The sequence below is a fragment of the Theobroma cacao genome, chromosome 8 (assembly GCF_000208745.1).
Source record: "Theobroma cacao cultivar B97-61/B2 chromosome 8, Criollo_cocoa_genome_V2, whole genome shotgun sequence".
NCBI classification, from domain to species: domain Eukaryota; kingdom Viridiplantae; phylum Streptophyta; class Magnoliopsida; order Malvales; family Malvaceae; genus Theobroma; species Theobroma cacao.
In genome coordinates this window covers 6,824,116-6,850,842 of record NC_030857.1, presented here as the reverse complement: position 1 = coordinate 6,850,842, position 26,727 = coordinate 6,824,116, and the positions used below count along the sequence as shown (strand labels likewise).

Below are 26,727 nucleotides of genomic sequence, written 5' to 3'. Positions count from 1 at the left end.
TTAACTATAATACCGATTCAGAAAAATGTGGCAAATTTGCTCGTATAGCAGTTAAGTTAAATCTTTCAAAGCTGTTGATCCCTAGATTTCTACTTAATGGGAAAATGTAAACCATTGAGTACGAGGGCCTTTCTAAAGTTTGTTTTTTGTCTGGTTTGTATGGACATTTGAAGGGAGAGTGCTGTGGTATTTGATAACTCTATAATATAAAGTTATTTGAGCTTAATTTTGATAATAATTTGACTTAGTTTTTGTAGTAATGCATAAGAATTAGTAGATTTTATTTAATTATTTTAAATTAGTTATTTTAGGTGAGTCAATCTAATTATGATTAATTTTATACTTAATTTGGTGTTAATGAGGATAAGATAGGTTGTTATTGATTTATTTGTACTTATGTAGGTGTTTGAAAAAAGAATTTTAGTAAAAGAAGGAGAGCAATTTTAAGGTGTAGACTTTCAATGCATATATTTTGGTATTTTGATCATAACTTTCTATATTGAGCTCCAAATGAAGCGATTCTTAGACCATTGGAAAGATAAAAGAAAAATATACAACTTTCATGTTTTCTACTTTGCCCAGTTCCATATGTAGTATAGTCAAAAATCTGTTTGAAGTTGATGCACTGCAGTAGTCCTAGAGCAATTACATTAGCATCACATTAGCATCACATTAGCATCACATTAGCATCACCAGTAAGTCAAGCCACATACTTATGAATTCTAAAAGCTTTTTCTTAGCTAGCTTCCATTTGCCATTAAATGGCTATCCATTTTCACTATCTTATCACTCCAAAGTGAATTAACAATCTCAACTACAAAGTATTCACAAGTCAAATCTCTAGTCATTCTCAACACTAAAATTTCAACTCTAATTTACTACTCACCTTAATAGCTTTGTAGCTTTGAAATTCTTTTCAACAATTCTCCAAACTATTGTAAAGCTTCATCTTTCTCTCTCTAAAACACTTAACTAGTGAGAGAGAGTATGAAAACAAGATTTTTCAAGGGTTTTAAAGTGAGAGAATGGAAGAGCACATGGGTTTATGAAAGGGTGCACCAAAAGCATGAAAAGTGGAGCTATTTTGAGGGAGGTTATGGAGCTTTATATCAAGCTTTCATAGAGGTTGGGAAGCAACGTGAAAGAGGAGAAGAAGAAGAAGAAAAGCTGCTGGAGAATGTAGAAGCTGCTAGAAGAAAGAGATATTTATAGCTCAAGCTTATCCACTTCACTTAAATTACCAAAATGCCCCTCCACAAATTAGCTTATTCTCCTCCAATCTTTTATGAAATCTTTTACTCTTTTGACACTGGGACAAGGTCCATAATGATCTATAAATGCTCGGGTTCATAAAAACTTAAAAATTTTGACCTGAGGTAAAAAATGATAATTTTGCCCCTACATGAAAATCATCACCATTTTGATTTCCTTTGTCATTTTACCCTTATTTAATCATCCATTTATGCCTTAGGCCTATTTAGGTCATAATATTGTTTAAAACTTACTTTTAGGAGCTTATTAAGAAAATGACGAAATTACCCCTGATCAGGGATATCACGTGTACTTCTATCTACGAGTCTATAAAGGTCAAGGTTTCACATTATCATAATTTTAAGTTTGTTAATCACTATAAGTAAATTTTGCTGATATATTAAGTTTTAGTTATTAGTTTATTAGTTTAAATTTTGTTTTTTAATTTTAATTGTTTAGATAAAATTAAGGTGTTTTAATTTTAGTAGTTAACAGTAAAGATTAATTCAATTCTCTGTGGATCGAGACTCTATTCATCTCTATATTATCTTTGCGATACGTATACCTGCGTGAGTAGAAAATTGAACAACAGTATTGATTTATTGATTGAAGCTTTTAATGTTGAAAAAGAAACACCTAGTGGGTCTCAAGCAAGTGATGAGTCATTTGGTCCATGGATATTAATAACCAGAACGTAAGCATAGGAGTGGTTTGGTCAAACAAAATTCCACCATGAATTCGAGGTCTGCCAAGCAACAACCCAGGTTCTAGGTTTTTAGTTTTGGAAGGTTTGGCTGTAAATGAGACCCTTGTAACAAAGGTTACAAGAATGAGAAAACCTTCTGTTAGGGATGCTTGTAGGGAAACTAATCATGAAGGCTTTGCAAACAAAAATTCTAAGGAAATACTGGTATTGTGGACAAGCCATGATCAATCTCTTACTTCATTTAATGACGTTGAATGGCCAACTTTATCACTTAAAAAGAATGGCAAAGAGGCTATGTCAGCGATGGACTGTGCTGCGGAGTGAGCTAATGTGGCGGTAGAAAATCTCGAAACTAGTAAGGAAGCTAGTGGCAATAAAATTGATGTTGTTTTAGGGCTAACACAAAAAAAGCAGGAAGAGAGGACCTTGCCACAACCTACTTCTTTTGACCCAAAGAGACATTCTGTCGTTCGATTTACTAATCATGCATTGGATTTCAAAGTCCTCATTGTTAAAAAAAAAAAAGACAGTCTCTTCTCCATCCATAGGGGCGAGGCATGGAGGTATTACTCTACATGATAAAGAGGAAAAATCGCTTGATAAGTGGGGAATGACTCGAATTCAAAATACCTCCCTCAAAAAGAAGGCACGATTGGAAAATAGCCTTTTTTTTAAAGATCAAGGTGACATGAAGTCAAACACTGTGGAATATTTGAATAGGGTTTCAAAAAATCAAAGTGGCGGTCTCTCACAAAAGTTGGAGTCTCTAGATGAGCACCAAATGGTTCAGGTTAATTCCACATTAATAGATGGACAGTAGGTGAACTTGTAGGTACCCTTGGACATCTCTTTCTTTCTTACTTTCTATTAATGTCAGTGAATTTTCTAGTGTGGAATTGTCAAGGTGAAGGCAGTACCAATTTTTTAAGAATTGTGAAAGATTACATAAGGTAGTATGAGATTTCCATTATGATTATTGTTGAACCTCGAGTTAGTGGCATGTCGGTGGATAGGATAATTGTTTGATTAATTTTGGTAGATCACACCGTATCGAGGCTACTGGTTTTTCCTAGTAGAATATGGTTACTATGGAATAATATAGTTCAAATCTCTGTTCTAAGAAATCATAGCCAACGTCTTCATTTGATTGTCGACTATCAATTTACAGGTCCATGGTATGTTTTGGCAGTATATGGAAATCCCAACCTGACAATTCGAAAAGAATTATGGAAAGAACTATATTATTTTGCAGACACTATTAATAGACCTTGGATGATTACCGGTGATTTCAATGCTTTCCTGTTTTTGCATGAGAAACTTGGAGGTTCAACGAGGGGTAGTCGGCCATGTTCTTTGTTCCAATCTTTTATGAATGACCTTAAACTACTCGATATGGACTTTTAAGTACCGAGATATACATGGAAGAAAGGACTTGTGGCTGAAAGAATTTATAGGGCTATCTGCTCTTCTAATTGGAAGCTATGATGTCATAAAAACTTCTGTAAAACATCTCCCTCGCGTTGGTTCCAATCATTGTCCTATTTTGATTAGAACAAGTGAAAGACAAGTTCTTTCACATGGTGTTGGATTTCGATTTCAAGCTGCATGGCTTTCTCATTTGGAATTTCCTAATTTTGTTTAACAATCTTGGGAAAATAATCTACCTATTTATGATGCGTTACAGAACTTTACAACAAAAGTTAAACAGTGGAACAGGGCAATGTTTGATAACATTTTCCATAGGAAGAAAAGACTCTTGGCTCGAATACAATGGGATTTCACACCTGTCAAATCTTTCACTCTGCCTCCTCTTATTAAGACCATATAATGTTCCTGCGAATTATGACCTTCGCTTGGAATATAAGCAAATATATCATGTCGATTGCTCAACCATACTTTAGCAGACTTGGTGGCATAAAGAAGGCCCTTGAAATTCATCCTTCTAGAGATTTTCGATTACTTGAATTTATTTTGAAATTAGAATATGAGACAGTGCTATTACAGAAGGAGATCTTTTGGATGTAGAAATTGAGAATGGATTGGCTTAAATTAGAAGATAGAAATACTAGCTACTTTCTAGCACGTGCAACATGTCAAAGGAACGAAATGAAAATCCTACGACTCAAAATTGAGGACGATTCCTGGTGTGACAATCAAGAGTTACTTCGGAATCATGCAGTTGGTTTCTTTGGCAAGTTATATGGAAGAAAATATGATGTTCTCCCACCTTTCCCAGTTAGAGCTATGTTCCTTATTCTGAATCAAATTAGAATATAGTAATATGCTCAGACCAATGGAAAGTGAATGCTCTGTTTGAGATGAAGCCACTTAAAGCCCTTGGTGTAGATGGTTTTTCGACATTGTTTTTTCAATCTCATTGGAGCACTATTGGAGACAATATAATTAGTTATGTGAAGAATGCATTTGATGGTATGGCAGTGGGTGAGGAACTTTGTAGATAAGTCATTATCCTAATTCTTAAGGTAAAGAACCCTGAAATAATTACCCAATTTAGACCTATTAGCTTGCTACCGATTGTGTTTAAAGTTCTGATGAAGGTCATTACGAACAGATTAAAACCTGTGATGGGTAGTTTGATAAAGCAGACACAATCTAGTTTTATCCCTGGCAGACAAATCATAGACATTATTGTGATTACTCAAGAAGTAGTCCACTCTTTCAGTAAGAAGCAGGGTAAAGTGGGGTGGATGATGCTCAAGATTGACCTAGAAAAACCTTATGATTGCTTACGATAAGAGTTTATTTATAATACTTTGGTTGATGCTAAAATTCCCAAACCTTCGATTGATATTTTGGTGGATAGTTGGTGCTGTAACAAGTCTCAAGTTTAATGGAATTGTGAATTATTTGACAGCTTTAGTCCTTCTTGTGGTGTACGACAAGGAGATCTGCTCTCCCCATATTTATTTGTTTTGTGCATGGAAAGATTGGCCCATGGAATTATCACTGCTGTTTCCAATGGTTGTTGGAAACCTATCAAACTTTGTAGGAGATGCCCACCACTGTCACACCTTTTATTTACCGATAACCTTTTCCTTATTGCTTAGGCTTCTGTCACACAAATGGAGGTGATTATGGGAGCGTTGGAAGATTTTGGTGTCTGCTCAGGTGAAAAAGTTAGTGTGGCAAAATCGTCCCTTTATTGCTCCAGAATGTTTCTAGAGATACCATAAATAATCTCAAAGCTTCCTCAGGTTTTGCCTACGTAGAGGATTTTGGAAAGTATCTGTGTGTGCCTTTATTTCATGGTAAAAGGTGGTTTAATTATTTTCAGTTTTTGTAAGAAAAAGTTTATAACAGGTTATCTTCATGGAAATCCTCTTCTCTTTTATTTGCGGGTAGACTAACTCTAGGGAAGTCTATTCTATCCACAATTCCGTATCATGTAATGCAAACTATATCTTTGCCTATAAAGACTTGCAGAAAAATTGAGGCCCACTGTTGCAATTTCCTTTGGGGTGGTGATTCGTATAATTCAAAAGTGCATCTTATAAAATGGAAGAAGGCTTGTCAACCAAAAACTACTAGTAGTTTGAGAATTAAATCTCTCACAAGAATGAATGATACTTTTTTAATGAAGTTGTGCTAGCAACTAGTTACTGATCCTACTACTTTTTGGGTAAAAATTTTACAGGATAAGTACAACTTCAATTGTTGTTTATTTCTTGAAAGTATATACAGGAGTGACGCCTCTTGTTTATGGTCTGCTTTGAGTAAACTTTGGCAAACTTTCAAAAGACAGAACAAATGGGCTATTGGTGATGGTCGAACAACACGTTTTTGGAAAGACATTTGGTTAGGTGAAAAATCATTATTGAAGGCTGCACAATCAGTTGGTTGCTTTGTTGACGATAACAGTCATGTTCGAGATGTGTTACTACCTAATGGCTTTTGGGACTTGGAACGTATAGCTAATGTATTGCCAGAAGTAGAGCACAAAATGTTAGCTAATACGCTTCCTCCACTATATTTTGATTCTACAGATGAACCTTTTTAGGCTTTAACTTCGATAGGTGTCTTCTCTGTGTTCTTTGCTTACATATTTTGTGCTAATTCAAACATTATTCAGGCCATTAAGTAGATGTTGGGACGACAATGGAATGTCACCACGAAACATATCTTCAGAAAAGGCAACACAGTTGCTGATAATATGACTAATGTAGGTTTTGACTTAGAAGATGAATTTGCTTTTTTTGTTGTACCTCTTTTAGCAATAAAAGGCTGTTGGTGAACAATAAACTTGGCATTTGTTTTCCTCGCGTGATTAGAATCTAATGAATATTTTTTTTCTAATAAAAAAATTACATGAATTACTTAATAAAATAAAGAAATAGATTCAATTAGTCTGATGGATGGAATTGGGTATGTAAAACTTTACAAACTCTGGATGAAAGTGATAAAATGTTTAGGATAGAATCACATGCAGTATTACAACTTATTGATACATTGATGAACAAAGAATGGTTACATCCATCCAAAGACATGATAGGCATCGAAGGTGGTCACTATGTTTCTTTGGTCTTGTACACACAATGAAACAAATTGCAATGTTCAAAATAAAATTTAAAAATCAAGATAACTGTTTTAAATTTTTAATTTGTAAAAGTTCCATCCAAAATTAAAAATGATACTAGATATTGACTTTATATCCATGGGTGCATTGATGTTATAGATGAATCACATATTCCTGCTATTACTCTTACAAATGATTAATTTCGTTTTATTGATCTTAAGGGATATCCAACACACAAAGCCATGTTAAAAAAAGAAAACCTTAACAAACCGAGTGCTAAAACTCGGTCGTTTTGGGTATCCTCTTCCTCTACCGTCTATCTGCCCAAAAGCGGGAAAACCAAAAAAAAAAAAAATAAACACACTCATAAAGCCAAAAACAGTACAAATCTCTTGACTCACGCAAGAGGATAATGGCGCCAGTATTGCAGAGCTCCCAACCTTGGGTTGAAAAATAGTACAAATCTCTCCTTGTTTCCACAATTTCTTTATTTTTTGTTTAATTCTACTTTGCTTGCCTTATTTTTTTAAATAGAAATTTTGATTTGGTAATATTTTTGTTTCCCAGTCGGCCAAAGCAAGTGAAAGATGTGGCGCACCAAGACGAGGTGGTTCGAGTTCTCACCAACACCCTCGAGACTTCTAATGTAATATATCTTCTCTTTCAAAATCCTTTCATTCTGATAATCATTAGTATTTGTTTTTATTATCTTGAAAACCCTAATTCCCTATTAATTTATTGTTTAGTGCCCGCATATGCTCTTCTACGGCCCACCCGGCACCGGCAAAACCACTACGGCACTCGCCATCGCCCATCAACTCTTTGGGTAATTTTAGAATCAGTTTTTGTAGAAATTGAGAACTAAGCTTCCATCAATATTCATTAAGTGTAATGCTTTGTGAAAACATGTCTTTGTTGTCTTAGTTTGCAAGAGTTCTGTTCTGTCCCTTTGACCATTTAACAGTTTCATTTTACATTTTACTTGAGTTTGTTTGTGCTTCAACTGCAAATCAATTTCTGCAGACCTGAACTCTACAAGTCTAGGGTGTTGGAGCTAAATGCAAGTGATGAACGTGGAATCAATGTTGTTCGTACAAAGATCAAAGATTTTGCTGCTGTTGCTGTAGGATCTGGTCAGCGTCAGGGGTATGCTCTCATATTTTGTGATAAATAAAATTTCCACTTCAGCTCACAGTTGTTCCTATGCCTCTTTTAAGTGTGGCAGTAATCTTTTTATTCCTTTGTGTTTTTCTAGGGGTTATCCTTGTCCACCGTTCAAGATCATTATTCTTGATGAAGCAGATTCAATGACAGAAGATGCACAGGCATGCTTGGTTTTCTGTAGCCATCCTGGTATTATTCAGTTCGTATAGGCACATGTTAATTTCATTTCACTTAAACTTGACTCTGCAGAATGCCTTGAGACGTACCATGGAAACTTACTACAAAGTTACAAGATTCTTTTTCATATGTAACTACATAAGCAGGTACATCTCCTTTTATTTGTCCTCAAATTTCTTTTTTCTGTTTTTAACCATAGGTTTAATTTGGTAACCTTTTAGCACTTTAATGCTACAATTACCTGTATATCATAATAAATTTTAAATAATGAAGGGTTATTGTAAACATTATGTTATTGAATTTTCATAGGATCATAGAGCCGCTTGCTTCAAGATGTGCAAAGTTCAGGTTCAAGGCACTTTCGGAAGAAATAATGAGCAATCGTGTATTGCATATTTGTAATGAAGAAGGTCTTCATTTAGATTCAGAGGTTTGAACCTGGGATCTTGAAGCTTGTCTTATGAGTGATTGTATGTTAAATGGCTTCCTTACAAAATGTTTGATGTTTCACTGTAGGCTCTTTCAACATTAAGTTCCATTTCACAAGGTGATCTTCGTCGGGCTATTACATACTTGCAGGTAAGCATTAGATTGCGTTATATTCCCATTATTAATGAAATTATGATGGTTCTAATTCTCTCTATGCTCTTCTAAAATGATTTTGCTTTTGAAAATTTGGTTGCATACTTGTGGCAACTTGACTCAATTTTCTGTTCTGCTCGCTGCAGTAGCCTGGTTTATTGGGCCTTAGTTTATTTTGCTGGTTCGTAAATGATACTTTCCCCAGAAGGGGGGTCACTTTCAATTCCTACTATGCAGCTGTAATCATTTGGGTCAAAATAATGATTTGTAACCGCATTTCAGGTTACCATTAGAAATCTAACAGGTTTACTGTGTCCAATATTACTTGGTATTGCGGTTGTTGTTTTGTACAACACTTTCTCCTAGGTCTGAGGGAATTTGTCTTCTATATGTTTTCCCATGCAATTTGAATTTTACATCTATCGTTGCTAAATTTCTAGCATATAGAATTGACAATAGTAAGCTTTTAAGGTCAAAAAGAATATGATGAGGCTGAAGTTGGTATCTTCTATTACTTCAATTATTTGTTTCTTAAGTACCTACAAAAGATTTGTCTCTGAATTGGTCCTATAGGATCAGCAACTTTGTTTAGGTCGCTTCAATGCTCAAAGTACTTGTGCTTTGTTAGGTCTAAGAGAATTTTTTGAGTATTACTCTTTGGTCATGGTCCGATGCAGAAGGCAACCTCGAATACTGTTTTTTTTTTGGTTGGAAAATGATAGAATGAATAATTTTGTCTGGGAACTCTAGATTCTCCATTGTTTATGGGCAAAAATGCAGTTTGCATTATCTATGCTGCGCTGTTTATATCTGTGACTAATATTCTGTAGTCCTTTAGTGTGCGTGAGATTAATAAGTCACCCTTGTTAACGTTGGTTCATAAAGAGGTTCTGTGAAGTTCAAGTGTCTGCATGAGAATGATGACAAAATTTGCTTTTTGTTAGGGCTTCAAGTTGACAAATTTTGCTGTTTTATTGAAGGCTGTTTCTCTGCTTAATGCTTTAGTAGTCGACGAATAATGTGGTTGTGGGTCTTTATGTTTAGGAAGATAGAATTGGTAAAGCTATCTTCATCATTTTCACTATAAACTCTGAGTTGTTTTTGACGACATGCACGTATATGTTTATTGGTCATGCTGGTCTATTGGGCTGATCTCTCATCCTTTTGCAAGTGCTGAATATTGTATTATGGAATATTGCAGGGAGCTGCTCGCTTATTTGGATCAACAATTTCGTCGAAGGACCTACTTAGTGTATCTGGGGTAAGTTATATGATACATTATGCTTAAAGTTCCTAGTTTAGTAACTCTACTATACTAATTTGCATTGGTTAATATTAGACTTCTCTAGATTTATTTTTGAACCGATCATCATTTACCCTAGATAGCTAATTTATGAAAAACTGCTCTGTAGAACAAAGGAGTCTTGATGCTTGACGTGGATGCATAAGCTGCTGCAAAAATAAGCAAAGGGAAATTTGCTCTCAAATAGGGCCTTTTTTTTATTTATTTAGACTGACCAGAAGATGTTGAGATTGAATTAAAATTGAACTTCTGTACTTTGTGTTTCTCTGTGTTGGCTACCTATATCATGAAACACCTAAGCAAGTTGTCATTTAATGTGGCTTTTTCTTTCATGAATCTTTTTATGAGTGAACAGCAAACTGCATAAAAGTATAACAATTAGGTGCTTTTTTCTTCTTTCTGTTTTTGCTCTATTTAACTGACCTCGGCATGCCTTGACTCTTAAATTTCAATGTATCAGGTTATCCCTCAAGAAGTTGTTGAGGCACTTTATGCTGCTTGCAAAAGTGGCAACTTCGATTTGGCAAACAAGGAAGTCAATAACGTCATTGCAGAAGGGTTTCCTGTTTCTCAGATGCTTTCTCAGGTCCAATTTCTTTATTTTCATCCATGATTAGTCATCATTGTCTAGTTGTATCTGATACTAATATAATGCTTCTGCCAGTTATTTGATGTGGTTGTTGAGGCAGATGATATACCAGATGAACAAAAAGCTAGAATTTGCAAGAGTTTGGCTGAGGCAGATAAGGTGACTTTCACCATATCAACTTAGCTTCTTTTTTCTTTTTATTCTTTTGCGCGCACAGGGGTGGTGTTGGTTAACATAGCCCGGCAACTAAAGCAGAGAAATAGTACGGCATGACTGAAATCTTTTTAAAATTTGTCTTGGACCTGTATAACCTTGCTCTCTTTGTGCAACTCATGTGCTCTACCTTTCATATATTAAACCGATTGAAATTGACGAACAGTTAATTAATTGAGGGTAATAAAGTTCGGCAATCAATTTATTTTCTTTGTTACCCCATTTTTATCCCCTGGGAACTTCCATACTCCACAATTTCTTTACATAGTCCAAGTATTTGTTACCTTTTTATTTTTGTTCCACTTGTATGGAACTGTTTATTGGTGTGACCTTTATGTTTTCTCATTGGCTTTGCAGCGTCTAGTGGATGGTGCAGATGAGTACTTGCAGCTGCTGGATGTGGCCAGCAACACAATGCGAGCTTTGTGTAACATGCCACAAGAATTCTGTTTTGAAAGTTAGGGGACAACCTAGATTGGGATGCAGGGGCTTTTGAAGACAAGTAAAGATTCAACTTTTTGAATTGTAATATATTGCAACAAAACGGCTTTTTCAAACTTTTGTGTTATGCCTGCTATTCATCGAAGATGGGCCCATCTTTCGAGTCTCATGTTACTTAGTCTTACATGGATCTTGTATGTCAAGTTTGATCTCTTTAATTGATCTCTAATCTAATGCTAAAGATGAGTCGGCTGCTTCAATGTGTATGAAAAGATGATGAATGGGGACCAAATTACTTTTGTTGCTATCATAATGGTAAAACCAAGAGTAATAAGATTGTTTTCCATTTGAACCACTGAAGTAACTTTCGTTTACGTTATGAAGGCAAAAACAGGGGAGGAACAGGCCTGTGAGAGATATCATGACAAATATATTTGAATGGAGCACAACATCAGTAGTGCAGCTCTTATGATGATGTCTGGGTGGAGCCCAGAATTTCAAATCTCCATAGCACATTCGCACTTAGCTGGCCTGGCTATGGCAGTCATCAGGTTGGTCTCTGATTCTAACACTACCCCTTGCAACAAACTGTTTTTAGAATTTTTACCGTTCTAATAGTCTGACAATTCAAAAACCCGGAGCTCCACGTGAACCCAAATCAAAGGAAAACCCCTCCTCTGATTTCGAATTGGATGCTGAAAAAGTCTAGCGCAAGCACTGACAGATGTTTGAATCTTCTGCCTCGCTCAACTTTCTTCTGTTTTTATGATAGAAACTGCCCTGGCCTCTAATGAACCAAAGTCAAACTCAAATACGTGCATGGACCCAAACAACATGTACATTGACCCCACCAGCCCCACCTTCATGCCTTTAATCCCGCCGAGACTAAGCTCTTTCAACATCCCTAGCTGCCACCCCAACTATATATAAAGACCTAGACAGACTCACTCTAGATAATGAAACTCTGTTCTATCACTCTGCTTTTACTCTTTATATATACTTTGGTAGTTATTTTCCGTTAGAAAGAACAATGGCTGTGGATGATTCCTTCAAGAAGCCTGGAGCTGTTCCTTTTAAGTGGGAGATCCGACCTGGTGTTCCCAAGGTCCAGCAACAGCAAAAACAACAAGAGCAATCACCACAGAAACAGAAACAGAAACATCAAAAGCAAAAGCAATCGCCGCCGCCATTGCCACCTCCAGCATCACCTTTTATAAACCAACGTTCATTGCCAACTCCACCAGGAACTCCTCGACAAAAGCTAAAACCCCCGCCAGCTGGATCCTACTTCGTCCTAACACCGGAGCCCCGAAGTCACTCTTTCAGGTCTGCACCACGTGCCCGGTCTGAGCGTTGGCGGTTAGAGCAACCCGCCCGGGTCCGACCCGAATGTGTTTCACCCGGGTGCTTCCCATCACCATTGCTTATGCATAAAGGAAGCAAGAGGAAAACCCAAAAGCCCGAACCCAACTATATTTCGGACCTTGAGACGCCGTCGCGGTGGTCACTATCAAGCCGGAGGTCACGTTCGCCGTTCTATGGGTCTCCAGCGTCATCCTTTTCATCTTTTAGGTCATCGCCCCGACCCGTGGCTGATGCCGAATGGGCCGGGTTTGGACTTTTTTGAAAAAAAAAAGTTTGTATAGCTTTTTTTTTAAGGATAATCAATTAATGATGCCTTTGATATAAAGGTTTTGCTTTCTTGTTAAATATGGTTATTTGATAGCCCAAGTTGCACCATGTCACTTAAGTTTGTTCCCATTTCTTCCTCTCGGAAGATGTGTTCCTACGGAAAATGGAAGAAATCCCAAAGTTTTTATATATAAATGTCATAATGCTTTGAAAATCTATTAAATTATTAAAAAATTTGAGTTAAATTTTTATTTTTATTATGTTTAATTAATTTTTTATATTTTTATTTTTTATCAAATAAAATTTTAAAATTAACAGCAAATTACTTGATACATTTGTCAGTTTTACGCTCACGTGACACTAATGAAAAAGATAAAATATTATAATATCATGTCATCATACCACATCAATATACTATATCACCATCAACTATGATATGTCAATAATATGTGATATAAAATAATAAATGGTATTTTAACTAACGATAGTTAATTAATCCATAAAAACTTATTTAGTCGAAAATTAAAAAAACACTTGATTGAATAAAATAAAAAAATAAAAAATTATTTAAAATTTTTGAATAGTTCAAAAATATTTTTAAATATTATGTTTTTATAAATTGAAGAGTGAGGTTTTAAAAACAAAATTCTTTCTTTTTTATATGTTTTCCCATAATTGATAAGTCAAAAATGACATGATCAAAGTCAAGCTCCTTTATTAAGGACTTGAAAAATGGATGAAAGTAGAAATTGCCAAATGATTATATTTCTTCAATACTTTTCCTTTGGTTTGGTCTACCAAAACGTCTAAAACTCAATCCTAATTTCCAAGTTGCATGCGGTGCCATGTTCGTCCTCTTCTGGTTATTGTCAAACTTGCTCAATCGTGCCGATACAATAACTTCTTTAAATTCTTTTTTTTTTATCCTTTTTGGTCTACTAAAGCTCAATCGCCCATTTTCTAAATTTGTGGGCTAATCATCAGACTTGCATGCGTTGCCTCTGAAACATTCCAACCCATTCGCCAAGTGGATTTTCTAATTTTCTATGGTTTCACTAATTAAGATTTGGCATAAACATGAAGCAATCAACCTTTTTGCAAAGCTTCCAACAGCTTATCTTTGCATATTGCGTGGAAATGTAGAGCATGAATGATACTTGTAAATTTGTCTTCTTCAACTACTGTCAACTACACAAGATTGACTACGAATATTTGAGTATTAAAAAGTCAAACATTCAAAGTATTCAAGTATCATGGTAATTGCACTCGAGTATCTGGTACATTAATTGGTGTATGATCTCTTTATTTAGAGGATAATTTAAATCCCTTTCTCCAAATTTATTTTCATAAAATTAAAATTATACAACTACTCATGTCATGATTAATAAGTAGTGGAAGACTCGTGTTTATATATCGAAGACTCACCTAATTTTTTATTTATGTGAGATCCGTGATATTCTATTTTATTAAATTGTGCAACGCTCCCGCTACACTGGCTCTTTACTCATAAAAGAGAGGCTTTTACACTAATTTGGATCTATCTCGACCCTTATATATCTTATAAGGGCTTCACATTAGTGAAATCTTAGTATTTTGATACTAAATGTGAGTTAAAACTTAAATCCAATCGTGTATGATTTTAAACTCTAAAAATAAAACTTAAATAAGCCTATAAATTATGAGTTCACATTCTTAATATAAAAAACATACTTAATAGGTGGTGAAATATATATATATATATATATATATATATATATATATATATATATATTTTGGACAGAAAATACATTTCACTAATTCCACAATTGTCATATACAGTGAGATAATCAATATTAGACAAAGATAAACATCCCACCCCTTTTGTTTCTTATCCCATGGAGTTGAGCCTCATTAAAAATCTTATCATAGTAAACCCTATGGGACAAACCTATGATAAGGAAAAAAGAATACTCATCTACCATGGAATATTACAATTTCTTATACAAATTCAATTTACCCCTCATGACTTAGGAACATGTTTCTATCATTATCAACAGCTTTCTAGATTAACATTGGTAATTCTGATTAATCTTTCCATTCAATCATCTCATCCACCATTCTTTTAGCTGTTTGGGCAATCGAATGTGCTTTCAAATTGGTCTCTCTTAGGCAAAAATCAATGGCTTGACAGTTTATCCTCTCCATAAAAAATGCACAATCTTCAATTAAGTGACCCAAAGCTCCAGCATTTTGCTTTTTATTTATTCATCCTGTAATTACCTAATTATCCAAATAAATATTAGTAAGCATAATATATTTATATATTTAAGATTCATCTATTTTTCATTGACGTAAAATCCGTGATACTCCCACCTTAGAGCATTGGACCAGGCCTCATTCATGGGCTTCATGGAAAATAGTCAAGCTAACCCAATACAAACTGACCCTCTCAGGATGTAAGTAATCAAACTATGGGCTTTTTATCATCAGCTACTACTGCAAACATGCGGTGATTCTTTTCCTTCGCATCTTCTTCCTCCTCCAGCACCTCCAAAGCACTTCCAAACGTAAAACTTGCCCTAAAAGTTGTAGTAGAGGAAGAAGCACCAGAAATCTGTTGCGATGCTTTACATTATATTCTTTTGCTGATAATTGAAAAAATCCCAAACACCCACCAAAAAAGGAGAAAAGAACAGAACTTTGAGCGAAATTCAATCGAAAGATGATCCCGACAAAGCCTTTGCAACGCAGCCACAGTGCCATAGTACACCAAGTATTATCAATAATGCTCCAAAACCGACCCTTTGATTCCCAGCTCGCTTCCTCAACAACCTCAAATCCATGGACGACAGATTCAGTTTCGGACATCTTAAGATCCGTTTCAAAATTCTTCTTCCAATCCCCTCGTTCCATTGGCAGCCAGACGGGTTTCCGCCACCGTGCTCCTTTAAAACAAAGAAACATCAAGCAAGAAAATTTTAAGAATTCCCAAAATGTTCTTATCCTTGGCCCTGCTGCTTATAGAGACCCCAAAAGGGTAGCTTTAGGAATAGATAAAGCAATGGAATTCTATATCTGGGTAGAAATTTTTTTTGGGTTTGCCCATAATGAGAAAACTTGTAAAGAAATGGCCTTCGTTTTGGCTAAAGGTAATGACTTGAAGGTCCTTTGGCATTTTCTCAAAGATATGTCCAGGAGAGAAAATTCGGGGCTTGTTACGACGTCTACTGTCACCTGTTTGATTAAAGTTCTAGGAGAAGAAGGGTTAGTTAATGAAGCATTGGCTTGTTTTTATAGAATGAAGCAGTTCCGTTGCAAACCTGATGTTTTTGCTTATAATATGATTATTCATGCTCTTTGTAGAGTTGGGAATTTCAATAAAGCAAGGTTCTTGTTGGAACAGATGGAGTTACCAGGGTTTATTTGTCCACCAGATGTGTATACTTATACGATTTTGATAAGTTCTTATTGTAAATTTAGTATGCAAACTGGATGTAGAAAGGCGATTAGGAGGAGGCTTTACGAGGCAAATCACTTGTTTCGGCTAATGTTGTTTAAGGGTTTTGTTCCTGATGTTGTGACTTATAATTGTTTGATTGACGGTTGCTGTAAGACATATCGGATTGAAAGGGCTTTGGAACTTTATGATGATATGAATAAACGGGATTGTGTCCCTAACCGGATCACATTTAATTCTTTTATTAGGTACTATTGTGCTGTTAATGAGATTGATAAGGGTATTGAGATGATGCGCAGGATGCAACAGATGAATCATGGGTTAGCAACTAATAGTTCTTATACTCCCATTATACATGCTCTGTGTGAAGAGGGAAGGGTGTTGGAGGCTAAGGATTTTCTTCTTGAGTTGATCAGTGGGGGATCTATTCCCAGAGAGTATACATATAAGTTAGTTTGTGATACATTGAATTCAGTAGGAGCGGCCAATTTGATAGATGATGAGCTGCATAAAAGAATAAGAGATGGTATAGAGAGCAGATGTAGGCAAGTGATGAAGGTGAAACAAATAAAGTTCACATAATAATGAGGAGGATTGTTGAGGAAGCTTAATTTTCGGGAAAAGCTAATTATGCTCAACTATGTAAAGCACCGCAAACAAGAAGGATTTAGTTGTTTGCTGGGGCACTCTTGTGGTAAGTATTATTACAGAATGAATTGAATTCACTTTCTGCTTCACAAGGCTGGTTTTTTGTTTGAGACTTCTAAGTTTAAAGCTATAAGCAGTTGTACTTACTGTAAACATATAATTTCCTGTTTTTTGGTGATCATGCTTTTTGATATTTTATAGTATTTTCTGTTGAATAGTATTTTCTGTTGAATGGTCCTGCTTCCAAGTTATCCGTCTAGCGTGTGAACTTGTATACTACAAAAAAATGGTTTACAAGAATTTCAACCAAGTGGTTTTTCTGGAAGTTTTATATTTATACATTGCATTTTTTTTCTTCCTTTCTTTCTATTTTCTCATTCCTTTTACCATACATGGTATTCATGTCGACACCTTTGATGATAATTATGGGTTAATGGCATAGTTGAAAACAATTCAATTTCTAAAAATTTTATAAAAGAGGAGATCCCAGTTAACTGTACATATGTTGAGAAACATAAGCAGAAAGTCTAAGCTATTCCAAATTACTTTTTTTAGGATCATTACTTCAATTCCTTGATTAAAGTTTGTCATTTTCAATTTTTAATGCACAAAGAATCTGCTCCCTCTGTTCCGTCAAAATTTCTACTGTTAGAATGGTTTGGTTGGCTTCATCAAGGTAGTCATCACTCTTTGAGTACCCTTTGAAACTGACCATTTTATGTGCTCTTTTCTTCACCCTATGATGTGTCACATATCTTATTGCTTGCAGAAAAGAAACTAAGAGAGAATCGTTTAGGAAGAGAGATGGACACAGTTTACATATGTGCTATCTCCTTTATTTCTGTCCTTGTGACATTATTTTTCCTGCTCATTTGCTGCTTCGAATGCATGATCAAGAAAAGCAAAGGCGTGGGTGTCAACCCTGAAGGCCACAGGACTGGTGGAGGACTTGGAGGTGGTGCTAATCCAGGCGTCACCATTACTGCAGTAGGTGCTAGCGGCATGACTACTGGTTGTGCATGTGGGACTGGCAGTTGCAGTGGCATGGGTGGCTGTGGCAGCAGCGGTGGTGGTGGAGGAGGCGGTGGTTGTGGAGGAGGTGGTGGTGTTTGCTAAACTGGGCTTTGATAATATGCTAGCGGGTCCTGGAATAGGAGGAAAAATAGTAAATGCAAGTGCCGAAATGGGAATAGAAAGGTGTTAATGTTTCTTTCTTTCTTATTTCCCCCCTAAATCATGTAGCATTTTGATAGTATGGATTTTAAATTTCAAAGGGAATTAAGTTATAATTCTGCTTTCTTGATGATAGCAGGTTTCACTGCTTTGCCCCTCGCCAATTTCCTACTCTGCAATAAATTCCAATGCACCACACAAGCTTCTAATGAACTCCTTATTATCTGAACGGTTACAATGGGTCTGCTAGCTCCTCTTTATTTGTTTTTTTCATCACTTTTTATTTTACATCCAATCTAGCTAACATATTAAACCTTGTTCATTCTCAATTCCCACAATTGTTGCATCGATTGCTTACTGAACCATGCATACGTCTTACAAATTAATCATCTCTGGTAAAATGGCTTATTGTTGTTAGCCATTGCTCTGTTTTTTTGTTTTTTGTTACAGATCATCGATAACATACATCTGCCTTTTTCTGGAAAAATATAATTCTTGCATATACGGAAGATTTGGGAAATGTCCCTCTCATTTGCCATTTGTAACATACCAACCTAATGCTTGCTGAAACAAGCAATTTGTTTCATTTTTTAATCAAAGTGACATGGTTCTTACTTGTTGTATGCTCATAGTTTAGTTAAATGCTGAGCAAAAAGATGATGAGTAGGACCACCACTTCAATATAGACAGGAAATTAACTTAATTATATCATCATTTCCACTTCTTATATTATATTCAAATGATGCATGATCGATGTTGGAGTCAATGGAATTATACAATAAAATAAAGGGTTTGGTTTAACTAAAATGGGCAACGTTTACTTCTTGTTTCTTTATTAAAGTAAGGCAGCCAGATTCTTGTGTTGTGAACCAATGAACGCGACTGGAAGCATGCACGGCATGGGACGCACACCGTTGGGTTTGGAATTGTTTTTGCCTTGATGATGCCTTGATGATGGAACGGACGAACAGAGCATGGACCAAGCCCCTTCAGCTTCAGCTCCAGTTCGGTTTACATAGTGTTTGAATACAAATTTACAAGTAAAGAACTTTGTCTACTTAACGAAATGAAGCGAAAAACCTTTCTTTGTGGTGAACCCCAACTAGTTTTGCAATTCAACAGAAACCCATTTCAAATTGAGTCTAAACCATTTCTGTGACTATAACTCCTTACAAAACTGGAGAATCATCATAGGGTTTTCTTCTTAAGACCAGTAGTTAGCCACATCTGTCCTCAATTGTTATTTATATTGGATGACAAAGACTAGTACACATTTACATTTTAATAATCCTTTGGGCTTTCCTAATTAGATTTCCAATATTCTTGAAACAAAAATAGATCCAAACCAACGGGGAGATAAGTCCTACAAAACACTTAATATTGACTTGTACTAGAATATATATATATATATGGGGTAATGAATCAGGGTATGAGTTTAAACCCATTCACTCTCTCAGCCTCAACAAGATGATGTTAATTGTACTTCAAAGATATAAGGATTCTCACCTTTATTCCCTTATTTATTGTGAGACAATTCATCATCAAAGTTGAATCATATGTATTTTTATGACTCTGCCGTTAATTCAACGGAATACAATTTTCACCAGATTAAACAAATTAATATTAACAAATGTGTAAACCAAGCTTTTATGGTGAATGTCTTGTCCCATGACCATCCATGTGCCTGAACAAACATTACAAGAGGTGTGGTTCCTGCCTCGTACCTCTGTCCAATGTTTAGTTGCCTTTTTTGTTTTCAAACTATTTTGGGTCTCTCCCTCCTTAAAGATAAAAATAAGTTAAGATTATGGATTGGTGACCCAGAAAGGTTGCAGCTACGGTCTCCATATGTACATACACACACCATGCATCACCATTTCTAAATTCTGTTCACACTTTGAAAAAACAATTGAAGCTGGATCGGTTGAGATGGTGGCTTGGATAGAAAAGAAGATGGCATGGCCCATGTCACTGTTAGAAATGAACTAATGTGGTAGTGTTCTTGTTTGGTCACAACAGATTAATTAGCTACTAATTTTCTCAAACAAAGGTGTATTCAAATCCTAGTGTTATAGGTCAAACATTTTGTTTTAGAGGTCAATGAGACTAAACAATTTCTCATTTTACCCTTTGATTTTCTTCTTTCTGTCTTCTTTTACTCTTTCCTTTAGTGAAACATTAATTTGAACAATTATGTGCAATGCCACCTACATGGCAATAAATTTAGTTCAGATAATACTTGTGGATGTAACAAAGATTAATCTTAAGGTTAATTATGCATCCGAGTATTTAATTCATTGATTGGTGTATGATCCCTTGTCTAAAGAGTAGGATTCGAATCCCTCCTCCCTTAATTATAAAAAAAAAACCTTAAGATTAATTACATTTATACATTAATAATAAAGTCGTTAAATTTCATAAGAGATAAAAGTTAAAAAGTTGTTCACATCAAATTACGTTTAAAAAAAATTAAAAATTAATATAATTAAATGAAGGTGTATGACAACAATTTATCCCACTCATAAAGTTTAAAAAATTAATTGAGGTTAAAAAAAATACAAGTATCAAATAATTTAGGTAAAAAGTTGTAGTTTTTCAATTCGATGGTAGTGATAAGGGGACAAGAAACTTAGCTCTATTTGCTATGTGAAAAATCATTGTTTACTAAGGTAAAGATAGCGACTCGTCACGTAGCAGCACCGTGTCAGGGCCGTATGGAAGATAAGAAAGGAAATTAAGAAACCTGGACTGTTATGCTGTCCTTTTAGGACAAATGTGCGATGTTGCACTATAAATACAGTTTAAGTTTCTTAAATATGTGTGTCAATATAGTTGTTGTGAAGAAAGAGAGTGATGGGAAGTTTGCAGCAGCAAGCGACTGATCTTGCACTTCCAAAATCATGGGGTGGAGGGAGCAACCGTATAGCTGCTGTCAATGTGGAGGGAAGCACCCCGGAATCCTTCCCTAGTAACGACAACAAAAACAGTGATCATAATCATGACCCAGATCATGAGGTCTGGTTTCTTTTTTAAAATTTGATGCTTTCATTGATTCATAGCTAGCCTGAGTTCGTTTGTATATTTGCACTTCTTGTTTTCTACTCATTTGGTTTAATTCTGATCGATCTCTTTGATGTTCAGAAACCTGGATGGAGAAAGTTTTTGTCATTTGTAGGCCCTGGTTTCCTTGTCTCATTAGCTTATCTTGATCCTGGCAACCGTAAGTCCTCTCACTCCTTCTCCCTCCTTCCATCCCTCAAATCTTTTTTCTGTGCCTGCGACTTGATTATGATCATCATCTCTATGGTGTCATGCATGTCACAGTGGAAACTGATATGCAAGCAGGAGCCAACCATGGATATGAGGTAAACTAAAGAGATTGGTTACTCAATTTTTAACAAGTGAATAATGATATACAATGAGATGATTGACTGCAAGAATATCTTGCAAATTTCAGCTACTGTGGGTGGTGTTAATTGGATTAGTGTTTGCTCTCATAATCCAGTCTCTTGCTGCTAATCTTGGAGTCAGCACTGGTAATTAATTAAGTATCTCTGATCATTCTAATAATTAATGAACTTCATTTCTGATATAATTAACTTAGACACTTACCCTGTTCTGAATTACTTCTTTCTTTCAGGCAAGCACTTATCAGAATTGTGCAAGGCTGAGTACCCAGTATTGATCAAATATTGCCTGTGGTTGCTTGCAGAGCTTGCTGTCATAGCTGCTGATATTCCTGAAGGTGTTTAATTATTTCGGTTACCAAATTGTCCACTGATTTACCAAAAGAAGTGTGCATGTGATATGAACTTTAAATCAAATAAACTTGCACACAATCAGAATTCTTTTCTTTTATAATTAAAAAAAGAGATTCAAATTCTGTTTTTTTAAATAAGAAATCATAAATTAATCAATGAACTAAATACTCATATACTTACACACAATTAGAATTAATATATACAAATTAAATGAAATTAATTCAATCTAAAGGCAAAATCATAGTTCAAACAATATAAAATTAAGAAACAGGTAACTTTCCTGGTTTATGCTTACACATGTTGACCACTTGTTTTGATGCATTTAATTTGTGGCAGTGATTGGGACAGCCTTTGCATTAAATATACTGTTTCATGTCCCAGTTTGGGCTGGGGTTCTCTGCACTGGTTTAAGCACTCTCCTCCTCCTGAGCCTGCAAAGATATGGGGTAATCAAACTCTACTTTGTATATCTGAATTCTCATTTGGGTCAAATTTTTTTAAAAAAATCTCATTTATAAATAAAGTGTTCCCCAATCTTTTTCATAAAATGTGCTTTTTTTTCCTTGATATTTCTCAATACAGTTTTATGATTTTTATATTAACATTTGAAATTTTTTTAAAAATATTTTTATTATATTTAATGTCAAAAAAATATAATTAAGAATCATGAAAATTAATATAAAATGTAAGAATAAATGTTTTAAATAGATGTTTAAAAAAAAGGAAAGGGAACATATAATTTGATAAATATTTGGACATAAATATATATATTTTGATGAACATTCCATTTGGAATAGGAAAATGTAATTTCAATGGCAAAATTTGCTCGTTTTCCTACCATAGTATAATAGTTAAACCCATATTACTTGTGTTTTCCCTTACGAAGATAAGCTAAATTACATATGCTATATAAGTAATTTTTCTGAAAATCTACAGTGTTGATTCTACTAATTACCAAAAAAACGTGACTTAAATTAAGTAGAAATTAAAGTAATTAATGAAATAATTGTATATTTCAACTTGTTGGTTATGATCAATTTGTTTATTATAACGTTTCTTCAAGTTGTTAAATTTAGAATTATGGTGACAGAATCAAAGTGTGGATTAGTATGGATTGGCATATGTTTAGTTTAGCTTATCTTGATTAGAATTATGATTATGATGGCTCATGCTTGACCTAGTCTCGCTTTGTCATACTACAGGTCTAAAGCTTATTTCAGAAAGTTTTTTTCAGTTTTCATTCCTTGTTCTAATCCATATAAATTAAAAAAAATTACAAGTTATAATTTCTTTTTTAATTTTGGATTTTTTATTAAAAATTTCCTAATTTTACCCTTTCACATTCCCGAATAATTTGCATCCACTGATAGTTGTATGATTTTTTATTCATTAAAGAAAATGTTGCCATGGTTTTTTTTTTTTTAAAGGTGTAGTTTTATTGAGTCAACCTTCAATCTGCTACTTCCAAATCTTTAGTCTTGATTGGCTAAAGACTCTTGATGGCGTAATAGAAAATGTTGCCAAGGTTAATTATGAATATATATATATATAAGTGGATTAGGTTTTTCTTCTTTATTAAACAAAATGGACTAGCATAAGTTGACATCATGCACAAATTAAACATGGGCTAATTAATTGCTAAGTACTTCCAATCATATATTGAACCATCACAAATTGCTGTTTTGTTTTTTTTTTTTTCTAAATACAAAACAGTATGCATAAAACACATACTACGAAGTCTCTCATAAGCAAAAACAATATAGTAAAATCTAAGAAAGTTTATTAATGAAAGAAATGAAAACACGTAGTAATTTACGTGGTCTAAATTTTGATTAATTATCATCTCTGAGTTTTGGTTAATCAGATAAGGAAGCTGGAAATGCTGATAGCGGTGATGGTTTTTGTAATGGCCGCATGTTTCTTTGGGGAAATGAGTTATGTAAAACCTCCGGCGACTGGTGTTCTAAAGGGCATGTTTGTGCCCAAGCTTTCCGGCCAAGGAGCCACCGGCGACGCTATTGCCCTCTTGGGCGCGCTTGTTATGCCGTAAGATTTGGGCCAATCACCTCTTCTATATATCATGCATAAAATAAAGAAAATGCTATAAATAATTACACCACGTGTCATTTTCTCTGAACAGGCACAATCTCTTTCTCCACTCTGCTCTCGTGCTCTCCAGAAAAGTACCCAACTCTGTTCGTGGCATCAATGTAAGCCAAAATGATCTCATTTAAACAAAATAAAAAAAAATCACAAAAAACAATTGCTATGAAGTTGTAATGCTCTAGTTCTGGTTTATTCCTGTGCTTAGCTTCTGTTTGTTGTCTTTAATTTGGTCAGGCTGCGTGTAGATATTTCCTGATGGAGAGCGGCTTCGCCTTGTTTGTGGCGTTTTTGATCAACGTAGCGGTTGTCTCGGTGACGGGCACCGTCTGCTTAGCCGATAATCTCTCTAGTGAAGACCAGGATCGTTGCAGCAATCTTACCCTCGACTCTGCTTCTTTCATGCTCCAGGTTCAACCTACTACTAGTACTAAAATTCATTATGAAAAAGTACTATTAAGAGACTAATCCTTAACAAAAAACAAAATCTATGACTTCGCCTCTGCAGCATGTGCTGGGAAAGTCTAGCTCAACCCTTTACGCCGTTGCACTTCTTGCCTCGGGGCAAAGCTCTACAATTACAGGCACTTATGCAGGACAATTTATCATGCAGGTCTTGCAGATGAACCTTAAATATTGGAGAGCTTAGTTATTAATTTATTGACACTTAATCTATATCATTTATATTTCTTTCAGGGCTTCTTGGATCTTAAAATGAAGAAATGGGTGAGGAACTTAATGACTAGGAGCATTGCCATTACACCCAGTCTTATTGTGTCCATCATTGGTGGATCTCAAGGGGCCGGTAGACTAATCATCATTGCATCGGTCAGAAAATAACTAGGATTGATTTTCCAATATTCGAGCCAGAATCCATGTTTTAAGCTAAACTAATTGTAATTGTCATAACAAATTTTGCAGATGATTCTATCATTTGAGCTGCCATTTGCTCTCATCCCACTTCTGAAATTCAGTAGCAGCTCAACCAAGATGGGACCGTACAAGAATTCTATATATGTGAGTAACAGTATAGCACTTTCTGTCCTTTTTGTAATTTATTATCCTGTTCTGGTTTACTGTTATTATTATTATTATTATTATTATTATTATTATTATTCTGTAGCTGACCATACTTGTTTGCAGATCATTGTGATTTCATGGATACTAGGCCTTGGAATCATCGGTATCAACGTCTATTACTTGAGCACAGCCTTTGTAGGTTGGTTGATTCACAATGATTTACCAAAAGTCGGAAATGTTTTCATCGGAATCATCGTGTTTCCTCTAATGGCCATCTACATCCTGTCAGTCATCTATCTAACCTTCCGAAAGGACACTGTTGTAACATATATCGAGCCCGACAAGAACGACCCAACTGCCCAAGCTCGGATGGAGAGTGGGCTTAGCAACCTTGACGGGTCCTTCCGGGCAGACAATGTCCCTTACAGGCAGGATTTAGCTGACATCCCACTGCCAGAGTAGGTGGTTTTTAATCTCTCAAATCAAGTCCAATTACCAACTAAGCTGTTAAACTATGATAAAGCAGCTTGTCTGCTTAGGGAGTTGTACGATGAAGATGTTTCGAAGCCTGTCGGAAGTTAAATTATGACTAGATTCCTTCTGTTTCTCAGGTTTTGATAGTATTTGCATGTGTAACCTCTCTTTCCCAAAAAAAGAAAAAAAAAAAAAAGAGTTGTTAAGTTTTGCTGTGAAAACTAAGTCTAATAGTTGCACAGGAAGAAATAATGAAAAGCGATAATCTAATTAGTATGGTCATATTTCCCCTTTCTTTTTCTTTCTTGTTTATAGCGTATTAAGTTAATGAATAAAGATGATCTCCTGTTTATTTCATTTTTGTAATCTAATAGCTGACCTCAATCTTTCTGAATTCTACTCTGTGACGCATCATCATGTGGTACTAGTTTACTAGCAACTATAAATTAGTATGCATAAAATATTAAGTCCACTGAGTTGATAGAATCAAACTGAATCACTTCTATTTATAAAATAAAAAAATACTACTAAAATAAAAAACACCATGATTCACGTTGAAACCAACTCAGTTTCTTTATAAAAAAAAAAAAAAAAAGAGAAACATAAAACAATTAAAACCATGATTCATGACGCAGGCGCTTTCCATGCCTCAGGAATCCGCCTGTACAGCTGTACTTGATCAGTTGATCTATCACAGAAGAAAACAAAAATAAAAATAAAAAAGTGAAAAAAAATCCATATGTGAAGAGTATACCGAGCAAGATAAAACACAAATTAGATGCCATTCTGATTCTGTTGGGATATTCTAAAATTTTGTAAATAATTTATTATACAAAATTAATTTTTGGTAATTAATCTCAAGAATTCATAATTAAATCCGAATTTAATTAATCTGCCAATACTAGTAGACAAGAACATTAATCTGCCCAGCAGATGTGGTTGTTTCATTTGTTTTTTCCCTAGTTAAAGGATATAATTGGATATGGGAATCACTCCATTGGTTCAAGCCATCATGCTTTGTTAGCAATCCTCTGTTTACTAATGATATCAAAACCACAGTAACTGATGATGGTAATATATGCCTGCCTTTTGTAGGTTCAATCGATGCAGTTTGAATGTTTGGCCAACTATATTGTGGAGTTGTCACTTCTTGAGTACACTATGCTTCATTATGCTCCATCGCTCATAGCTGCTTCTGCTGCTTTCTTGGCCAAGTTTATAGTCTCTCCTACAAAGAAACCTTGGGTATGTCCCACGGAAAGTTTATTTGTTCTATACCAACTTATTCAGATTATATGTTCTTTTTCTGATGCTTATTAATTTGTTCTACTTTTGTATAGCTTCTATTAGGTAATATTTGTTTACTTCTTTTACCTGCTGCATATGACTCTATTTTGGAACATTACACACTGTACCAGCCCTCTGATATGCGTGACTGTGTGAAGTCACTGCATCATCTCTGTCGTAATGGTGGTCGTGCTAATTTGCCAGCAATCAGAGAAAATTACAGTCAGCATAAA

At 35.0% G+C, this 26,727-nt stretch overlaps 4 protein-coding genes across 7 annotated transcripts; all 4 read left to right on the top strand.

Annotated features, from left to right (window-relative positions):
- On the top strand, positions 6,834-11,201 carry LOC18592388 (replication factor C subunit 4). Of its 2 annotated transcripts, none has more exons than XM_018125988.1 (12): positions 6,834-6,947; positions 7,059-7,137; positions 7,238-7,317; positions 7,515-7,637; positions 7,747-7,816; positions 7,905-7,978; positions 8,142-8,262; positions 8,349-8,411; positions 9,616-9,675; positions 10,178-10,303; positions 10,382-10,465; positions 10,884-11,201. In XM_018125988.1, exons 1-12 carry the CDS (start codon positions 6,904-6,906, stop codon positions 11,013-11,015), a joined length of 1,056 nt encoding a protein of 351 aa, XP_017981477.1. In that variant the 5' UTR covers positions 6,834-6,903; the 3' UTR covers positions 11,016-11,201. The 2 variants fall into 2 exon arrangements, with proteins under 2 accessions (XP_017981477.1, XP_017981478.1); XM_018125989.1 differs by having other exon boundaries at positions 10,877-11,201.
- On the top strand, positions 11,314-12,694 carry LOC18592387 (POU domain, class 6, transcription factor 2). The gene has a single exon (XM_018125990.1). It carries the CDS (start codon positions 11,991-11,993, stop codon positions 12,585-12,587), a length of 597 nt encoding a protein of 198 aa, XP_017981479.1. The 5' UTR covers positions 11,314-11,990; the 3' UTR covers positions 12,588-12,694.
- LOC18592386 (pentatricopeptide repeat-containing protein At1g77405) lies at positions 15,056-18,001 on the top strand. Of its 3 annotated transcripts, XM_018125987.1 has the most exons (3): positions 15,056-16,722; positions 17,232-17,352; positions 17,446-18,001. In XM_018125987.1, exon 1 carries the CDS (start codon positions 15,294-15,296, stop codon positions 16,608-16,610), a length of 1,317 nt encoding a protein of 438 aa, XP_017981476.1. In that variant the 5' UTR covers positions 15,056-15,293; the 3' UTR covers positions 16,611-16,722; positions 17,232-17,352; positions 17,446-18,001. The 3 variants fall into 3 exon arrangements, with proteins under 3 accessions (XP_017981476.1, XP_007019149.2, XP_017981475.1); XM_007019087.2 differs by lacking the exon at positions 17,232-17,352; XM_018125986.1 differs by having other exon boundaries at positions 17,232-18,001.
- On the top strand, positions 20,676-25,564 carry LOC18592385 (metal transporter Nramp5). The gene is made up of 13 exons (XM_007019085.2): positions 20,676-20,864; positions 20,991-21,069; positions 21,174-21,214; positions 21,307-21,385; positions 21,490-21,594; positions 21,947-22,056; positions 23,475-23,656; positions 23,751-23,820; positions 23,951-24,124; positions 24,222-24,326; positions 24,410-24,541; positions 24,635-24,730; positions 24,857-25,564. Exons 1-13 carry the CDS (start codon positions 20,703-20,705, stop codon positions 25,193-25,195), a joined length of 1,674 nt encoding a protein of 557 aa, XP_007019147.2. The 5' UTR covers positions 20,676-20,702; the 3' UTR covers positions 25,196-25,564.

Coding starts and splice junctions, on each gene's coding strand:
- LOC18592388 (XM_018125988.1), top strand. CDS start 6,904: ATGGCGCCAGTATTGCAGAGCTCCCAACCTTGGGTTGAAAAATA. Junction 6,948..7,058: donor CAACCTTGGGTTGAAAAATA/GTACAAATCTCT, acceptor TTTGTTTCCCAG/TCGGCCAAAGCAAGTGAAAG. Junction 7,979..8,141: donor ATATGTAACTACATAAGCAG/GTACATCTCCTT, acceptor GAATTTTCATAG/GATCATAGAGCCGCTTGCTT.
- LOC18592385 (XM_007019085.2), top strand. CDS start 20,703: ATGGGAAGTTTGCAGCAGCAAGCGACTGATCTTGCACTTCCAAAATCA. Junction 24,327..24,409: donor CAGGACAATTTATCATGCAG/GTCTTGCAGATG, acceptor TATTTCTTTCAG/GGCTTCTTGGATCTTAAAAT. Junction 24,731..24,856: donor CGTACAAGAATTCTATATAT/GTGAGTAACAGT, acceptor ACTTGTTTGCAG/ATCATTGTGATTTCATGGAT.
- LOC18592386 (XM_007019087.2), top strand. CDS start 15,294: ATGATCCCGACAAAGCCTTTGCAACGCAGCCACAGTGCCATAGTACAC.
- LOC18592387 (XM_018125990.1), top strand. CDS start 11,991: ATGGCTGTGGATGATTCCTTCAAGAAGCCTGGAGCTGTTCCTTTTAAG.